Source organism: Antechinus flavipes, chromosome 6 (assembly GCF_016432865.1).
Source record: "Antechinus flavipes isolate AdamAnt ecotype Samford, QLD, Australia chromosome 6, AdamAnt_v2, whole genome shotgun sequence".
Lineage (NCBI taxonomy): Eukaryota > Metazoa > Chordata > Mammalia > Dasyuromorphia > Dasyuridae > Antechinus > Antechinus flavipes.
The window spans coordinates 212,833,052-212,850,282 of NC_067403.1; the positions used below are offsets into that span (position 1 = coordinate 212,833,052).

At 39.3% G+C, this 17,231-nt stretch overlaps 1 protein-coding gene across 9 annotated transcripts in view; it reads left to right on the forward strand.

Annotated features, from left to right (window-relative positions):
• Positions 1-17,231, forward strand: part of MICAL2 (microtubule associated monooxygenase, calponin and LIM domain containing 2) — a 163,277-nt gene that overhangs the window by 87,999 nt on the left and 58,047 nt on the right. For all 9 annotated transcript variants that reach the window (XM_051965010.1, XM_051965016.1, XM_051965011.1 and 6 more), the window contains exons 3-6: positions 5,763-5,970; positions 10,706-10,822; positions 12,716-12,817; positions 15,742-15,897. In XM_051965010.1, coding sequence (XP_051820970.1) covers positions 5,763-5,970; positions 10,706-10,822; positions 12,716-12,817; positions 15,742-15,897 — 583 coding nt within the window. The remainder of the gene's footprint in view (positions 1-5,762; positions 5,971-10,705; positions 10,823-12,715; positions 12,818-15,741; positions 15,898-17,231) is intronic.

The following is a 17,231-nucleotide window of genomic DNA, read 5'->3' on the forward strand; positions in this document are numbered from 1 at the left end:
ATAGACATGAATCTTCAGTGACCTGGGAGATGCTCATGTCTCAGGCTTCTGGTGGGCTTCTCTGCTGGTCCCCAAAAGAAAGAGGATTATTCATGTTAGAGCTACTGTTTCTTGGCCACTTCTCTTCAAGTGGCCATCTTGATAATTCCCTGGTGGTTCTGAAGGGCCCAGAACACATTTTGTTTCATGAGCTTCCATCCTGGAGAAGTAGATAGAGGGGGCTAATGTCAGTCACCCAGCAATGTCTTATGTCTGGGATGATGATTGTGCAAAGATTGAGGATTGGCAGATGTTGACTTTGGGGTATCTTGATTTCTTAATGTGTGGACTGAGGCCACTGTGGAAAGAGCTATGAGCTTGAAGTTATAGGAAACAGAATTAAATCCCAGGGTGAGGGGCTGTGCTCATTTGGGGGAATTCTCTTTGGGTCAGCTTTCTTTAACTTTTTAAGTAGTAGATTATGATACAAAGACCCCCTCCTCTTCTGGCCCTACATATAAACAAAGAGCTGTTTTTTCCATGTGCTGTTTGTCTCACTATTTAATAAATGCTGAAGCCTAAACACTGTTGGGACTTATCTATACAATGGATTTCCTGCTGTTCTTGGCTCTGAATATCCTAACTGGATAATAAATCTAAGCCTTCTGAATGATATGTAGGGTATCAGCCAGCTGAGTCCCACCTTCCAGCTTGGGTGGGGAAGACATTAACCATGACTGACTTGGATCTCCCTGGAACGACCTCCACCCCTTCCCTCTGGGTGAGGGTCCAGGAAGTTCAAGCCCATTCTCTGGCAGGAGCATGAATGGATCTGGCTGCCAGAATCTTGTAGACTGAAAGGTTTAGGACTTGACTGTCTAGCCATGATGAATCCTCCAGGGACTCATTGGGTTTTGAAGGCAGTTTTTCACTTTGGAGTTATCACAGAGCAGCTGAAGAAAACCAACAGAGCCCTTCATGGGGCATGTTTGAACAGCATGGCGATTCTGTGGGTATTCAGATTGAAAAAGATCAGCAGGAGCCCGATAGCCACTAATTTGGATTCTGAGTTCTTGTTCGTTATTGGATTAGAACCTTTTGAACAAGTATATACCAAGTAGAAAGGCCCAGTTTCTGTCTGGAGGGACTTTTCTCCAGTTTAGATCATATCTGCCTGAATTTTCTACTGTTGTCTGGACTTGGAATCATGGAAATCAGAGATGGAGAGATCAGAGAGATCTAAGAGGTCATCTAGTCCTGACCTCTTATTTTACAGATGAAGAAACCAAGGCCTATAAAACTGAACTGTTTGGTCCATGGCAAATCCAAAGCTTCTGATTCCTGATGCAGAACTCCTTCTACTCCTTGGGACCAGATCTTGCTTTTTTATCTTCCTAGTTCCTCTGCATTTCCCTCTTCCACCTGCCTCTCTTTTTTCTTTCATTTATTCCTTTACAAACTTCTGTTCTGAAGTGGCCTGGTAGATTTGGTGTTGGATTCAGAATCAAGAACCTAATTTTGGGTCTTGGGTGTAACATAGAACCAATGTGTGCCATCAGGGAAAGAGTGAACAAGTCAACAAGCACTTATTAGGTACTAATTATATAAAGTCTTTTACTATTATTATGTCTTTTAATGATGTATTTTCCTCTCTCTGCAACTGCTGTGATAATTTGTTTTGCGTTCAGACTTGGTGAGAGAGGATTAGGGTTCTCCTTTTCCTTTGATCAATGTTAAGGATACAAAGAAAGGTAAATACACACCTCTGTCCTCAAGGAGTTGACATTCTAATGAAGGAGACACCTTGTATATAACCATTTATAGAGTTGATGAAAGTTGATCTTCCTTTCTGAGCCTCAGTTTCCCCATCTGCAAACGGACATAATGATGCTTGTTGTACTTATCTTACATGGTAGTTCTGAGGATCCAATGAGATAAAATACATAAAATATTGGGAAATTTGAAAATGCCATGGAAATGTCAATTAATTAATGTCCTTGATCTCATTAGATCCACTGGGGATTTTGTTTGCATTTAGTGTTGGGTGAAAATGTGGGCCTGCAGTTTATGCTGTAGAAGACAACAGAAATTTTATGTGTGGGCTCAGGTGGGCTGTCACTAAGGAGACCTGAATGCTTTAGGCCAGAAGGTTCAGTAAAGGACCCCAACTACTGTGAGCTTCCTAATACAGAACTGCCTAAACTTAGGGAAGGGGGTTTTCCCTTCTCTCCGACTGTTGGATTATTTCATTCTAGGTTAATTCTTGCTTTGAGAGGACCAAAACTCTTCTCCCAGCCTCTTCTATGCTTCCTCCTAGCTTTTACTCAATCCTCATCCTCATGATGACAGAAGGGACCAAGCTTAGCAGTTGGCCAAACAGGAAAAGATAAACTAACCACAAAGAAATGCAGTGAATCCAGACTTAACCTCAAGACAGATCTCAGAAAGAGTTGGGACATATAGGTCATACTTTGACACACAAGTCATTCTCTGGCAATGTGCTAGAACTCTCAGAAGTGTGTGTGTGTGTGTGTGTGTGTGTGTGTGTGTGTGTGTGTGTGTGTATGTGTGTGTGTATGCGTGGATTGTGAGATAATGAACTTCCAGACATAGAACAGGGGTCTGGGTTTTTCTGTGGCCATAAATAAAGCGAATGGGACCAGTCGAATTTGCCGACAGCACCAGCTTGAGCATTATCTGAAAGATGACTTCATTTCCCTTGTGATTTTCACCCACTATATCTAGAAAGACTTTCCTTATCCAAAGGACAAATGGGAAGGGTAGTTTTGATCAGCAGGTCTGCCGGGCTTGTAGCAGGAGAGCTTCTGAAATGCAGGTTTTATCTCTCCCAGAGGCCTCTGAGTATTCCTTGAATTCACAAGGGGAGGGTTGCATAGTTTTTAAAGATAAGATTTGATCCTGAGAGGAGGCTTCTTTTCCTATGACTTCATAATGTCAAAGAATAAAGGCTGGTGGCCTGCCTGACTGGCTGGACGCAGCTTGTCCTCAGCCTCTAGGAACTGCTTTTTTTCTGCTTGGGTAGTCAGCTCTGGGTCACTTGGATCTGGGGCTTCCTATTGCCTATTGAATGATAGTGTTAGAAGAGGCTTGAGACAATCAGCCAGCCCAATTCCTTCATGTGTCATGAGGCAACTGAAGCCCAGAAAGAGTGGTAAGTGATAGAAATGCTCCTTGAATTCAGGTTTTACTGCCTCAGATAATGAACTCTTTTTCATTTACTTATTCATTTAAATGCTTTACTATGTGCCAAGCACTGTTCTAAAGTCTGGGGATACACATACATATATAGTCTCTGCTCTCAAGATTTACTTTTTTTTTTTTTTTTTTTTTTTTTGCTGAGGCAATTGGGGTTAAGTGACTCACCCAGGGATCACACAGCCAGGAAGTGTTAAGTGTCTGTGGCCATATTTGAACTCATGACTTCAGGACTGGTGCTCAATTAGCTGCTCCTACATTTTTTTTTTAAAGAATGTATTTTCTTTTTTTTTCTAGCTTACATGTAAAAACATTGTTTGACATTCATTTAAAAAATACCTTTTGAGTTTCATATTCCCTTTATTCCTCCTTTCCCCCAGGGTTGAGAAAGTAAGTACATTGATATAGCTTATTATACATGTGCAGTCATGCAAAACATATTTACATATTAGTCATGTTAAAGACAAAAAAAAAAAGAAAAAGAAAGTTTAAAAAGTATGCTTCAATCTGCATTCAGACACTTATCAGTTCCTTTTCTGGAGGTAGATAGCATTTTTCATCATGAGTCTTTTGGAATTGTCTTGGATCATTTTATTGCTGCAATTAGCTAAGTCGTTCACAGTTGTTTGTTTGTTTGTTTTTTTTAGTTTATTCTAGTACACATTGTTTTATGAATTATGTTGGGAGAGAAAAATTAGAGCAAATGGGAAAATGCACAGGAGAGAGAAAAAAACAGAAAAAAGAAGAGAACATAATTAATGTGTTGATTTACATTGTCTCCTTAGTTCATTCTCCTTCACAGTTGATTATCATACAGTATCGCTGTTACTGTATACAATGTTCTCCTGGCTCTGCTCATTTCACTTTGCATCAGTTCATATAAACCCAGGCTTTTTTGAGAGCATGTTGTTTGTCACTTATAGCCCAATTATATTCCATCACAGTCATATAGCACAACTCGTTCAGCCGTTCCCCAATTAATGAATATCCCTTTAATCTCCAGTTCTTTGCCAATGCAAAAAAGAATTGCTATAAATATTTTTGCACATGTAGGTCCTTTTCTTTTTTCCTTTGATCTCTTTGGGATATAGACCTAGTAGTGGTGTTGCTGAGTCAAAGGATATACACACTTTGGTAGCCTTTTGGGCACAGTTCCAAATTGTTCTCCAGAATGGTTGGATCACTTTACAGCTCTACCAAGAGCAGATTAATAGAACTTACATTCTAATAGGGGAACAACACTTGTAAAAGCAACTTTTAGAGTTCATTTAAAAAAATAATTTTTGAGTTCCATATTCCCTCTATTTACAAATATTATCTAAAAATAAATTTTCAAATTTGATTTTCAAATATGTCAGCATATATGGGGGTATGGTGGCCAGGGAAGGTGTATTTGACTTTGGAAAATTACAGGCATAGTGGCTTCTGTCTAGTTTCTTGCTATTTTCTGAACAGCTCATATTATCTCAGACTGTTCCTTCTCCATTTGATTTTCAAAGATAGGAATGTATATGAGGGAGTGGTGTCCAGGGAAGATGTATTTGACTTTGGAAGGTTATAGGCAGAATGGCTTTTGTCTAGCTGTCTTGTTATTCTCCGAACAGCTCATATTATTTCAGACTATTCCTTCTCCCTAGATTGCCTTTGTCTTAGTAAAACCCACCTTTAAAGCCTAAATCAGATGCCATCTACTCTGTGAAGCCTTCCTTGGCAGCCCCTGCTGCCCAAACTCAAAATGATCTATTCCATCTCACTGGGTGCTTCCCCGCCTTGTTGAACCTATGATTTCATTTGCCTACAAAACTCCTGATGTGTTATTGTCTTCCACTGATACAGATTGGCAGCCCGTGTATAATTTATTGTCTCAGAGTTTCTCTCCCATCAGAATGTAATCTCTTTGAGAGAAAGTATTTTTTCATTCAACAAGTACTTGGATCTATAGTACATGGCATATAATGGGTATCTGATAAATGCTTGGTAACTAATCGGCACGAAAAGGTTAACTGACAAGACTTGAATCCAAGTCTTCTGATTCCAGCACTAGCCATCTATCTATTATGCTACCCTGTCCCTTCTCAATGGGTATTTAACCTGGGCTGTTAGCTATTCCTCTGAATCTCTCACCCCCTTAGTAGATTATGAGTTCTGTGAACATGGGGATTCCATACAAAATTACAAATGTTTGTATTTTCACTTTTGTATTTGTATCTCTAGAATCTACCACAAGGCTTGATACATCGTAGGTACTTAGTAATAAGAATGTCTAGTATTTATACTTTAAGGTCTGCAAAACCACTGTACGTTTATGATTCATTGGATCTTTACCATTAGCCTGTGAGGTAGGTGCTATTTGTTATCTTGTTTTATGAATGAGAAAATAGAACTCAAAGGGTTATGTTGCTTGCCCAAGATCTCACATAACTAGTAAGTCTTAGGCAATATTCAAACTCAGATCTTTCCAGCCCTAAGTCCAGTGCTTTATCTACCACACCATCAATGCTTGTTGATTTTGGTGGACAGGGTGGTGGTCACTCACAGCTATTATTTCTCTCCTCCTTTTTCTATAGTGTCTGGTGGTTGGAGGAGGACCCTGCGGCTTGCGTACTGCCATTGAACTTGCCTATCTGGGAGCCAAAGTGGTTGTGGTGGAGAAAAGAGATACGTTTTCCAGAAACAATGTGTTGCACCTTTGGCCATTCACCATTCACGACCTGCGGGGTCTCGGTGCCAAAAAGTTCTATGGGAAGTTCTGTGCGGGCTCCATCGACCACATCAGTAAGTACTTGAGGCAGCTCTGCATTGGGTGGGAGGTAGGTCTATTGAAAGCTGATGGAGATCCAAGATCGGGGCAGTTTGGATGAAGGTTGCCTTTTATGGCTGGATAAACAACAAAGCATTTCCTTCTTGTGGTATGTCTCTTAAGAAGAAAGGTAGGATGATGAGTCCTATTCTCTAGAGAAGAAAGTGGATGGAAGTCAAGGAGGACATTTTAAGGGGTCCTCAGAATTAAGCAGAGTGCTTTACCTCCAATTATAGGATTCTGATGAGTATCAAATAAGATTACATGCATAAAGAGCTTTGCCAGATTTTACAATGCTCTCTAAGTTAGATCATTATCATAAAAAAAAAATTAGCTCTACAGAATCCTTGATAAGTAGTTATCCAGTCTTTAGGAGAGGGATATCACTCCATCCTAAGGTAGCCCATACCATTTAGGGGGTACTTCTAACAGAAAGAAAATAATTTTTTTTGAAGGATGGGAGAGACTTGGACCTTGAGGAACTCCTGGTATCTAGAAAATCTTACATATGCAGATCAACAATTCTGTTAATAATTTGTTCATATTTCATAAGTGATTTTATTTCTGGTTTGGAAACATCTTTTGCCAATACAGATTGGCAGCTTCTGTAATTTAAAGAGTTGATTGGAGAATTGAAAGATTAAATTGCTCACTCAATGTTAGTGCCTGTGAAGGGAGACTTGAATGGAAGTCTTCCACATTCCCAAGATAGACTTTTCTGTTTCGTGCTGATCAGTCTCTCCTCAATTCCACTGAAATCTTACTCTTTCCAATATTCCACCTTTGAGTGTTTTCTGAGTTTCACAGAATAAGCTTGGATTTCTCTGGAGTCTAGAGAATACCTTATTATATTCTTAAATGCCTACTGTTTGCTAGGCACTCTGTTAAGTGCTTTACAAATATTACCTCATTTGATTTTCAAAAGAACCCTAGGGGGTGAGTGCTATTATTATTTCCCCCATTTTACAGAAACGTAATGAGAGAAAAATTGACTTGTTTCAGGGTCACATAACCAGCAACTATCTGAGGCAGAATTTGAATTCAGGTCTTCTTGACTCCAAGCCCAATGCTTCATCTCATGTGCCACAGCTGCCTCTGAGTCTCCTGATTTCCTGACTGAGATTTCTTAGTTTCTCTAAGTTTTGTCAACACAGTTTGATGTTCATCTAATGAGCAGCTTTCATCTCCTACTTTTTATGAAGTTACCTAGAATCTGTGTCTCACACAAGGGCCTTTATGAGCCAAACCCAAGCAGGCCGTGCTAATCCAAAGATGCATTCATCTGCCTCTGATTGGACATCATTTTCCCCCTGTAAGCATAGGAAAGTTGTTCATGTAGTTGAAAATACTTATCTGGCTCCCCTTCCTTCCCCTGTGTCTAATCTGTTTTTAGTTAAATAAGTTCTCTCAAACAGTCCTTATATGGCATAGTTTGACTTGTCAAGAACATCCTGGTGGCCCACCTGCAGGAATTCCAACTTGCCAGTTTCTCCTAAAATATGGTTCTAGAACTAAAGCACGGTTTGTCCAGGGCAGAGGCCAAATGATCAGGGTTACATACAGAACAAGTAATAGGGGAGACTTCTGACTGCCAGAGTCCAGGATTTTGTCCTCTGAACTTGGGTTTCTTTAAATGGAATATGAAGCAGAGGCTGAAGATGGAGAACTCAGGCCTTGAGGGCCCTTCTTAGAAGCTTGGGGCAAAGGTTGAAGGTTGAGATGGGGGCAGACCAGGGACTTGGGAAAAATAACTGAGCTAAAATAGACTGCACAAGAGATCTTCAAGTTAAGTCAGATGCCAATGTGATGACTTCTTTGAAATTTGAGATTATTATAGCCTTAGAATTGGGGTAGACTCTGTACTTTCATAATTTTCTAGAAAGTTGAAACATTAATTTCTAAGTAGCTAATCATTTAAAACTATAAATCTCCTCCCTTCCTCTCTTCCTTCCTTTCTCCCTTCCTTCTTCCCCCTTCCCTCCCACCCTCCCTTCCTTCCTCCTTCCTCCCTCCCTTCTTCAGTCCCTTCCTCCCTGTAATTGCATCAGTGTAGGGGAGCTTTAAGCACGGACCTCTCTCTAGCAATGCAGATCAGGTCTGCACCTATTTTGTAGCTTCTAGCCTTAAGTACATCCCTTGGTTCACTGAAAAGCTGATTGCCCAGATTCCCATAGCCAGGACACTCCAGATCTTCCTATTTCACTCCCAGTTTATCACAGTGGTGGTGAAACATTTTACCAGCATGCTTCTGGGAGGAAGACTAGGCCATCTTCATACTCACATATCTTAGGCATCCCCCAAAGTAGCTCACACATCCTGAAAGATGTGGAACATGATGGAGCAAGCCCACCTATGCACGCAGCATAACTGCATTGAAGCCCTCCCTCTTGCTTGCTAATCTCAGGGGCTTCATTTGCTGACTCCTGTCCAGCCATTTGCTGACCCTCTGCATTTGTGAAGAATGGATAGGAGTTCATTAAACATCATTTATAGCTGACTTTGAAATATCCCATCTTCCCAGGAAAGGAACTCCCTACACAGGAGACTGGGATCGTCTGCATAAATATTAAGTCCTAATGCCTTTAAAAGTACAGTTAAGACAAACAGCTGCTTTTAAAATGCAGAAATGGACTGTGAAGCTATAAAGGGAGAAACATTGGTTGGACTAGATCCAAATTCACCAGAAATGAGTGGAAAAAAAAAAGAATGTAACAACAATAATAATAATTCTGTGATTCTGAGAGGTTAGGTGATGTATCCAAAGTCACATGTTTGGTTACGTGATAAGAGCTAGCTAGCTCTTGACCTTGAATCTTAGCCCAGTGCCTTCTATAATATATCATCATACTTACTCCCTTCCATTAAATCTTTTTTTGAGATGGCTTCTGAAAGGAGAGCTATCCTAGCTCTCACAGCTAGGATAGATTAGAACCAGAACCCAAACCTAGACTTTTGGACTCTGAGAGAAACTCTTTTTTCTGCTATCAGGCCATCCAACGTGGGAGCTAATATAAGTACTATAAGAAAAAAAGAAAAATGGGGCAGAGCCAGGAGGGAGCCCAGGAAAGAGAGAAGAACAAGGGGGCAGCATTTGGATTCAGGATGGCGGTCCAAAGCAGTAGAAGTTAATAGTGGCTGAGCAGCCTGCAGGGGAGAGCCAGTAGTTTGGGGGCAGAGTCAAGGTAACTAACCCAGTTATTGAAGGAGGTTGCCATGATAACTGGCAGATTCTGACAAGAAACCCAATTGTACTTGATCCCAGATGGCAAAGAACTTTGAAAGGACTTAAGAAGACAGCATGGAGAAGTTAGGTCAGGAAGTACCTTGATTCATATCTTACCTCATACTCTACTCCTATGACCTGGGCCAGTTATATAAATTCTCTATACCTCAGTTTTCTTATTTGTAAAATGGGCAACTTGACAGATTTCACAATCTTCCAGCTCTGTCTCCAGTCATATGAATTAATTGGGGAGGGAGAGCACAGTGTGAGTAAAGGAAAGAAATAACTCCATGGAGAAGAGATTGTTCAGAATTTTTAAGTGGGTGCTGTCACCTGTGGGAGCAATTAAGGGATAAGCGAAATGAACGAACATTGTAATTTGTGAGAGAACTTTCACTGTCTATAATGAATGAATTAGTGTAAAAGAATTTATTTATAGTATGTGTCAGGTATTATGCTGAGTGTTTGGGAAATAAAATCATGTTGTACCCAGGGAGCTTACTTTCTCATAGACAACTAAGGCAGATGAGTGCATTGAATAGGGATATTTGAGAGAAAGGTGATTGGAGGAATTGAAATATAATTATCAAATAATAGAAATCTGCTAACATTTTTGGTGGAATCTGGGTGTATTAAGCTATAGTCAACTAGGCAGACATTGTGGAGAAAGTCAGGAATAAAAATAGAGAAAAGAGAGCCCAGAGTTGCCTAAGAATCAGTTTTATAGAGAGGGATTAATAATAATCTTACTGTTGTTGAGCTAGAGGCATCCTGGAACAAAGTCTACCTAGGCACTGAGTCCCTACAGATGAATTGTACACAGCCCTTTCTCACCTGTCTGTACTTCTGAATTTCATCATAACTTCACAATTTCATCATCTTTCAAGATCACACCAGCTCTGAAACTCTTACCTCTCAGGAACACCTCTTGGGACCCTTTCTTCCTTCTGATTGGGGGGAGAGGTGGAGGGTGGACAGTAGAGACCCACTTCCACTTCCTCTATTTAAGGAGGACACCCAGGACAGCCATCTCATCTTCCATTGGCTGGCTGCATCCCTCTGTACTTCATCATGTTCTTATCCTGAAGTTCCCCCCTTTTCTCCTTTTTTAGCTGCTTTTCTTCTATTGTTTTCCCATTAGATTGATTTCCATGAGTGCAGGAACTATCCTTCCCTTTCGCTTTTCTTTGTATTCCCCAGGGCTTATCACAATGCCTTATCACAGAGTAGCCACTTGATAAATGTTGATTGATTAATTGATGGATCTTCCTTCTTTCCAATAGAGTCTTGCTTTGGTCAGCATAGACTTCCACTTGGGGCTGGGAAACATGGGTTAGCAGTTTCCAGGCCTGTGGGTCATTCCCATCTGATGGCTGATAATTGTTGACTAGAATCTGGTCTTTCTCCAGTGTCATTGGAGCAATAGCATAGGCTGGCAGGATCCTTGGGTGTCCGAAGTCATTCTATTTTCCCTTACCTTCCTACAGGTATTCGACAGCTCCAGCTCATCTTGTTTAAGGTGGCACTGATGTTGGGAGTGGAAATCCACGTGAATGTAGAATTTGTGAAGGTCCTCGAACCTCCCGAAGATCAGGAAAACCAAAGTAAGACATATTTGTTCTTTTTATTGTCCTGAAAACAAAATCTATATAAATTAACCCCACCTCTATTTCTAGGCTGTTACTCCAGGAAATGCTCCACCCGAATTTTCTGGGTTAACTCAGTCCATTATCCAGCTCACCTATGGTGCCAGCTGCTATAGCTTTATAACTTCCGTTTTGCTAATTCAACTCCCAGAGAGTTTTTCCCCTCTCTCAGACAGCTGACATAGCGATTCCGGCATATCCCCAGTAAGCCTCAATTAAAGTGGGTGCCGTGGCCACGTGATCTGAGCCACAAGCTCAATTTTGTTTGGTTAAGAATGAAATATTCTGGAAATATGTTTAGAGTAATTGCACATGTTTAATCTATGCTGGATTTCTTGCTGTCTCGTGTTGGGCAGGGGGGAGAGAGGGAGAAAAATTTGAAACACAAGGTTTTGCAAAAATGAATGGTGAAAACTGTGTATTTGGAAAAATAAAATACCATCTTAAAAAAGAATGAAATATTCACATGCTTTTCTCATTTTCCAGATATTTTTATATATTAGAAAAATTTAGAAAAATCAATCCCTGGTAAAATACTGAAATTGCTTTAGATCACTTCTACATATACCTATGTGAGAGCATGGGGAGGAGACTTGGGGATTACTTGAATGAACTGTACTTCAGTAATACTCTATGAAGGTATATTCCGGTTGTAAAACTATGATCTCATGAACTAATGGAGGCAGGAGAGGAAAAAGCCAGGTAACTCAGGGGATAGAGTTAGGAAGAACTAAGTTCAAATTTGATAACAGCTGTCACTTAATCCATATCTATCTCAATTCTTTCAATTGTAAATGGGGGAAAATAATGGCACTTAGCTCTCAGGGTTAGTATGAGGACCAAATGGGAGAGTTGTAAAGCACTTAGCACAGTGCTTGGTACATAGTAAGCACTAGATAAATGTTAGCTATCATTAGTATTAATAGTAGTAAAGGAAACAGAGCATCTATGTCATGCTATAAGTGCATAGAGTTCTAGGCTTGGAGTCAACAAGATTTAATTTTCATGAGTTCAGATCTAGCCTCAGACACTTACTAGCTGTGTGACCCAAATCAATTAACCCCCACCTGCCTCAGTTTCCTCATTTGTAAAATGAGCCGGAGGAAAAAAATAGCAAACAATTATAGTATCTTTACCAAGAAATTCCCAAATGGAGTTGGTAGCAATAAAATAGAAGAAAAAAGCCATGGGCCACATGGAGAAAGGATTATTTAGAACTTTTATGTGGGAGCCATCCACTGTTATTCTAGGTAAGATAAGGAATCTCCCTGGACCTCATTTTCTTCGTCTATAAAATGAGGACTTTGGACAAAGTGAACTGGAAGATCCTTTCTAGCTCTAGCTCTAATCCCCTGGTCCTTTGGGGGCTGGTAATTTTTTAAAAATCGCATTGTGTATTTTTAAATGAAATCAGTAAGCTATTATATAGAATTAGGACTTCTGCATCTATAGACTTCTATGAAAGGGCCAGACTTTGAATGAATATATCATTAATTATAGTTTTTTTATATGAAAAATCAAAATTATAGCATCACTTAGGAAAGTTAGATGTGCAAAAGGCTGCTCGACCACATTTTCAGTAAATACATCATAATCCCTCAACTAAAATTTGCAACCCTATCCAACAAATTCATGACAAATTATAATTTACATTAGTTTTATGTAGACAGAAGTTCTAACCTATAAAATAAATGTGATGAATTAGTGATAGTAGAGAAATATTTTAAAAACTGAGTTGTTAATTTTTCAAGTATTCCTTTTCTCATGAAACAAAGAAAAGGCGGGCACATGAGCTCTGGGGCCATTTTGGCCATCTTTAAACCAACTCACCACGTTTCTCTTTCTCTGTAGAAATAGGCTGGCGAGCAGAAATTCTACCTGCAGATCACCCCTTATCTGATTTTGAGTTTGATGTCATCATTGGTGCTGATGGTCGAAGGAACACTCTAGAAGGTGAGAGGAATTGTATTCTTTTCTAAGGGGACTCCAGATGGTTGAGGAGAGAAAGGTCTGAACTACAGTTCTGCACACATATATTGTATCTAGGATATACTGTAACCTATTCAACATGTGAAGGACTGCTTGCCATCTAGGGGAGGGGGTGGAGGGAGGGAGGGGAAAAATCGGAACAAAAGTGAATGCAAGGGATAATGCTGTAAAAAAAAAAAAATTACCCTGGAATGGGTTCTATCAATAAAAAATTATTTAAAAAAAAAAAAAGAAAAGAAAGGTCTGAACTAGATGGAAGTGAGTGCTTCAGGAAGGTTTGCTGACTATCTGACCATTTCCAACAAAGAGGGTGTGTCCCATGTGTAAGATTGGTACCTAGATAAGCAGGACAGCTTGTCTAATTTATCAAAAAAAAAATTGATTTTTTTAAAAAAAGCAAGCTGTATATAACAAATATATAGTATATATAATTTTTATATATACTATATTATTATATATATTTTGTCTCTCTTGTATGTCCCTATCTTTCTCTGTGTCTTTTTCTCTCTTCCTTTCTCTGTGTCTCTCTCTGACTTTCTCTGTGTATCTCTCTCTCTTGTCTCTGTCTCTATGTATACATATTCACATACATACACACACACCAAGAGTGGATATGTTAATTAGGCTATTGGGTTTGGGAGGATAGGAGATGGGGGTGCAATCAAACAAGGATTATCCAGAGACCACAGCCAGGTCCTGATTAGTACAAATAATTAAATGGTCATGTATTTGAATTTATATTATTCAAAGTTATAATTATGTAAAATATGATAATTCATTCTAGCCCAATGGAAATATGCAATGTGAATTAGAATAATGTGGTCACATGAGTGATTCTTTATTCATACTAATTGGAAACTAGCTGTACCACTCCCTGGGACCCAGAATCACTCAGATATGCCTAAAGGACAGAGATTATTCCCCCTTGGAATTCCTAGTGCTTAGCACAGTACCTGGCTCATGGTGTGTGCTTAAATAAATACTTGTTGATTCGTTCCACCTTGTCAGGTTTGAGCTCAGAGGAGCCTCTTGGGGGCAGAAATACATGCACCTGGGAGAATTCTTTGTTTCTCTGAACCCTGCTCCCGAGGCAGTACATATATTCTCCTCCTAACTCCTTTGATCTCCCCATTCCCCCTGCTAGCATCCCAGTGGCTGACCCAAGAAATAGTTGGGTGACACTGTCACTTTGGCATAAACCCCCCAGTTCATGTGGAAGCCAGTCGATACCGGTAGGTTTGCCTTCCCGTCATGACCCCTGATCAGGGGCTCATGGGCAGCCAAACACGTCTGCTGGGATGATTGATAGGTTAGTATTGGGTGTGTGATGAGCACCAGGGCAGGGTTTGCTCCCAATGGTGAGTCATTTTTATGGTTGCCCAGATAAGTAAGATCCCAGAGAGAGAGAGCAGGAGAGAGGGAGGGAGAGAAGGAAAGAATACAACTGAAGTAGGAGGCAGGTCTGGAAATCTGTCATCTAATGGCATACCATACCTCTGAATCCCTTGTGGGAACAGGCTTAGCTTATGCTCCCTCCCTCCCAATTGTGAAAAGGGAGCTGCTGCCTAATTCCACCCCAAACCTACGGCAAGGGCAAAGGCCACCTCACCTGAGTTTTACCTTCTCTTATCTAGATGGCTTTTTTTTTTTTTTAAACATTATCAGACTTAACCACACCTAGTTACACTGAAAATTAATTCCAGAAAATATTCTTCATTTTTGGACTCAGGTGGCCCATGAGATCCTTTTTAATTCTAATTCTATGATCCTAGAAGTCAGATCCTGTCTTGGGTAGCACCCCATGCTTCCTATGTACATCGGAGGGAGGGATTGGGAAGCCATTGTGCTGCTGGGGTGGGTCCCTGTGCCATCGGGGAGGGTCCACCTGACTGCTGGAAGTCTTGCTCCCCTGGCTCACTCACCCCATGTAGCCATTCGGCATCTAACATTGTGGTGCTCCCTTTGAGAAGACTTCGTCTCGAACTTTCCAGTGAATTCATTTTTGAGAAAAATGAGGCTATATCCTCACCATATCATTGGGTTATATTAAGATAGCAGCCAGAAGAGACCTAATTCTGGGATTTTCAGAAGAGGCAAGAATAAATTGTAGATTTGTTTTTGCTTGATTGTGCTTATCTTTATAGAGATTATGATTTTCTTTTTTGTTGTTTTTTTGAGGAGAGGGAACAGAAGAAAGGATTACAAAAAGGTAGTAGGTCACTGAAGCATTTTTTTAAATGTATAGAAAAAGCCTAAAGGAAATTTAGAAGGAAACCAATAAACCTGACAGCTTTGAAAATAATATATCTATTTTATCAACATTTCTTTTGACTTTTTAAAAGCAAGCTGTATGTACCAATTGGGATAGGGGGTGTTAATTTTTTTTGTCATAGACCTCTTGAAAGTCCCTCTTGGAAATCTCTCAAAGTAATGTTTTAAAAGGCATAAAATGAGCTGCATAGGAATACACAGGAGGTAGAACTATAAAGGAAATTGATTGTGTTGAAATATATTTATCAAAATATTAAATAAAAAAACCCCAACAGTTAATGGAGAATCCCGAATTGAAAACCCCTGTAATATGTCTTTTTCTGGGCTGCTTTATAGAAATGTTCTTTTTTGAATTCTCAAATAAAGAAATAAAATTTAAATGACAATAAAGACTTCAGGAAGAAAGAAAAAGAAGCAGGGAGGAAGGAAGGACTAGGAGAGACTCTTGTCTTTGTGTCCAAACCTCAGGGTTTGGGGTTTCAGCCCACCCCAATTCCCTGGAGTCCTGCTCTCACATGTTTATGAGGACTTAGAGAACAGTGACCGCATTAACCTTACTCAACCCTCAAGGCCTGTCCCACAGAAAAGACATGCTTTTTCCTTTTTTCTCCACCCAGGTTTCAGAAGGAAAGAATTCCGTGGGAAGCTGGCTATTGCAATCACTGCCAACTTCATAAACAGAAACACCACAGCTGAAGCCAAGGTAGAAGAAATCAGTGGGGTGGCTTTCATCTTCAACCAGAAGTTCTTTCAGGATCTTAAAGAAGAAACAGGTGGGTCCTTCATCTCCCTCAACAGCAGGCTAGAGCCCAGTGCTGTTTTTTAAAAATTTATTTTATTTTCAGTTCAAGGAACAAAACAAGCATATCCATGTCACAGTACAATAAAAAAGATAAACACACAAGAAACTGCAAATCTGCCATGTACGACTTGCTATTCCCTGCAAATATACCACAAAGTTATTATGTAAATTTTTTTCCTTTTTTTCTTCCCTCTCACTACGTGCCCCAGGGATGGTTGCCATTAGACACATAAAGGAGTTTGTGTGTGTATATAAATACATATACATATATAGAGAAATATACCCGTATATAACATATATGTATATATACACATGTATGTGTACGTGTATAAAATTATCCTATAAATGATCAGTTCTTTTTATGTAGAGAGCATCTCTTCATATGTCCTTTAATTTTTTAAACTTTTTTAAATTAAAGCTTTTTATTTTCAATATATATACATGAATAATTTTTCAACATTGACCCTTGCAAAACCTGTGTTCCAAATTTCCCCATTTCCCTCATTCCCTCCCCTAGATGGCAATCCAATATATGTTAAACATGTTAAAATATATGTTAAATATATGTGTGTGTATGTGTGTGTATACATATATATTTATACAATTATCTTGTTGCGTAAGAAAAATCAGCCCATAAAGGAAAAAAATAAGAAAGAAAACAAAATGCAAGCTAATAATAAAAAAAGTGAAAATGCTATGTTACTCTCCCATGTCCTTTATTTTTAATTTGTGTATTTATTATAATCAAAATCACTTAGTCACTCAAAAATTGTTCTCAAAACAGTATGCTATTTCTGTGTACAATGTTTTCTTGGTTCTGCTCATTTTGCTCTTCATCATTTCATGCAAGTTTTTCCTTAACTTTCTAAGATCAATGAGCTCATCATTTTCCACAGCACAGTAGTGTTACATAACAACTATATTTGCCATTCCCCAGTTGATAAGGATCCCCACAATTTCCACTTTCTTGATCACCCCAAACAAAGCTAATATAAACATCCCATTCACATTTGAAGTTATAATTACTATTTGTAAATTTTCATCCATCTTTTTTTTACTCACTGTTTTCTTTCTCAGTTTCTCTTTTTATTCTATTCCTGTTACCTTATATTCTCCCCAATATTCCACCCCTATTTCACCCACTCCTCCAAAGTCTCCCTTTTTCTTTCCCAAATTCCAATCCACACACTTCTCTAAAAGTCCATTTCCCATACTGTCCTCCAGTTTTTAAAGCCCAGTTTTTAGAGTCCATTGTTTTTATTGATATCCTTTATTTTTATTTTTTTTTTTTTTTGCTGAGGCAAT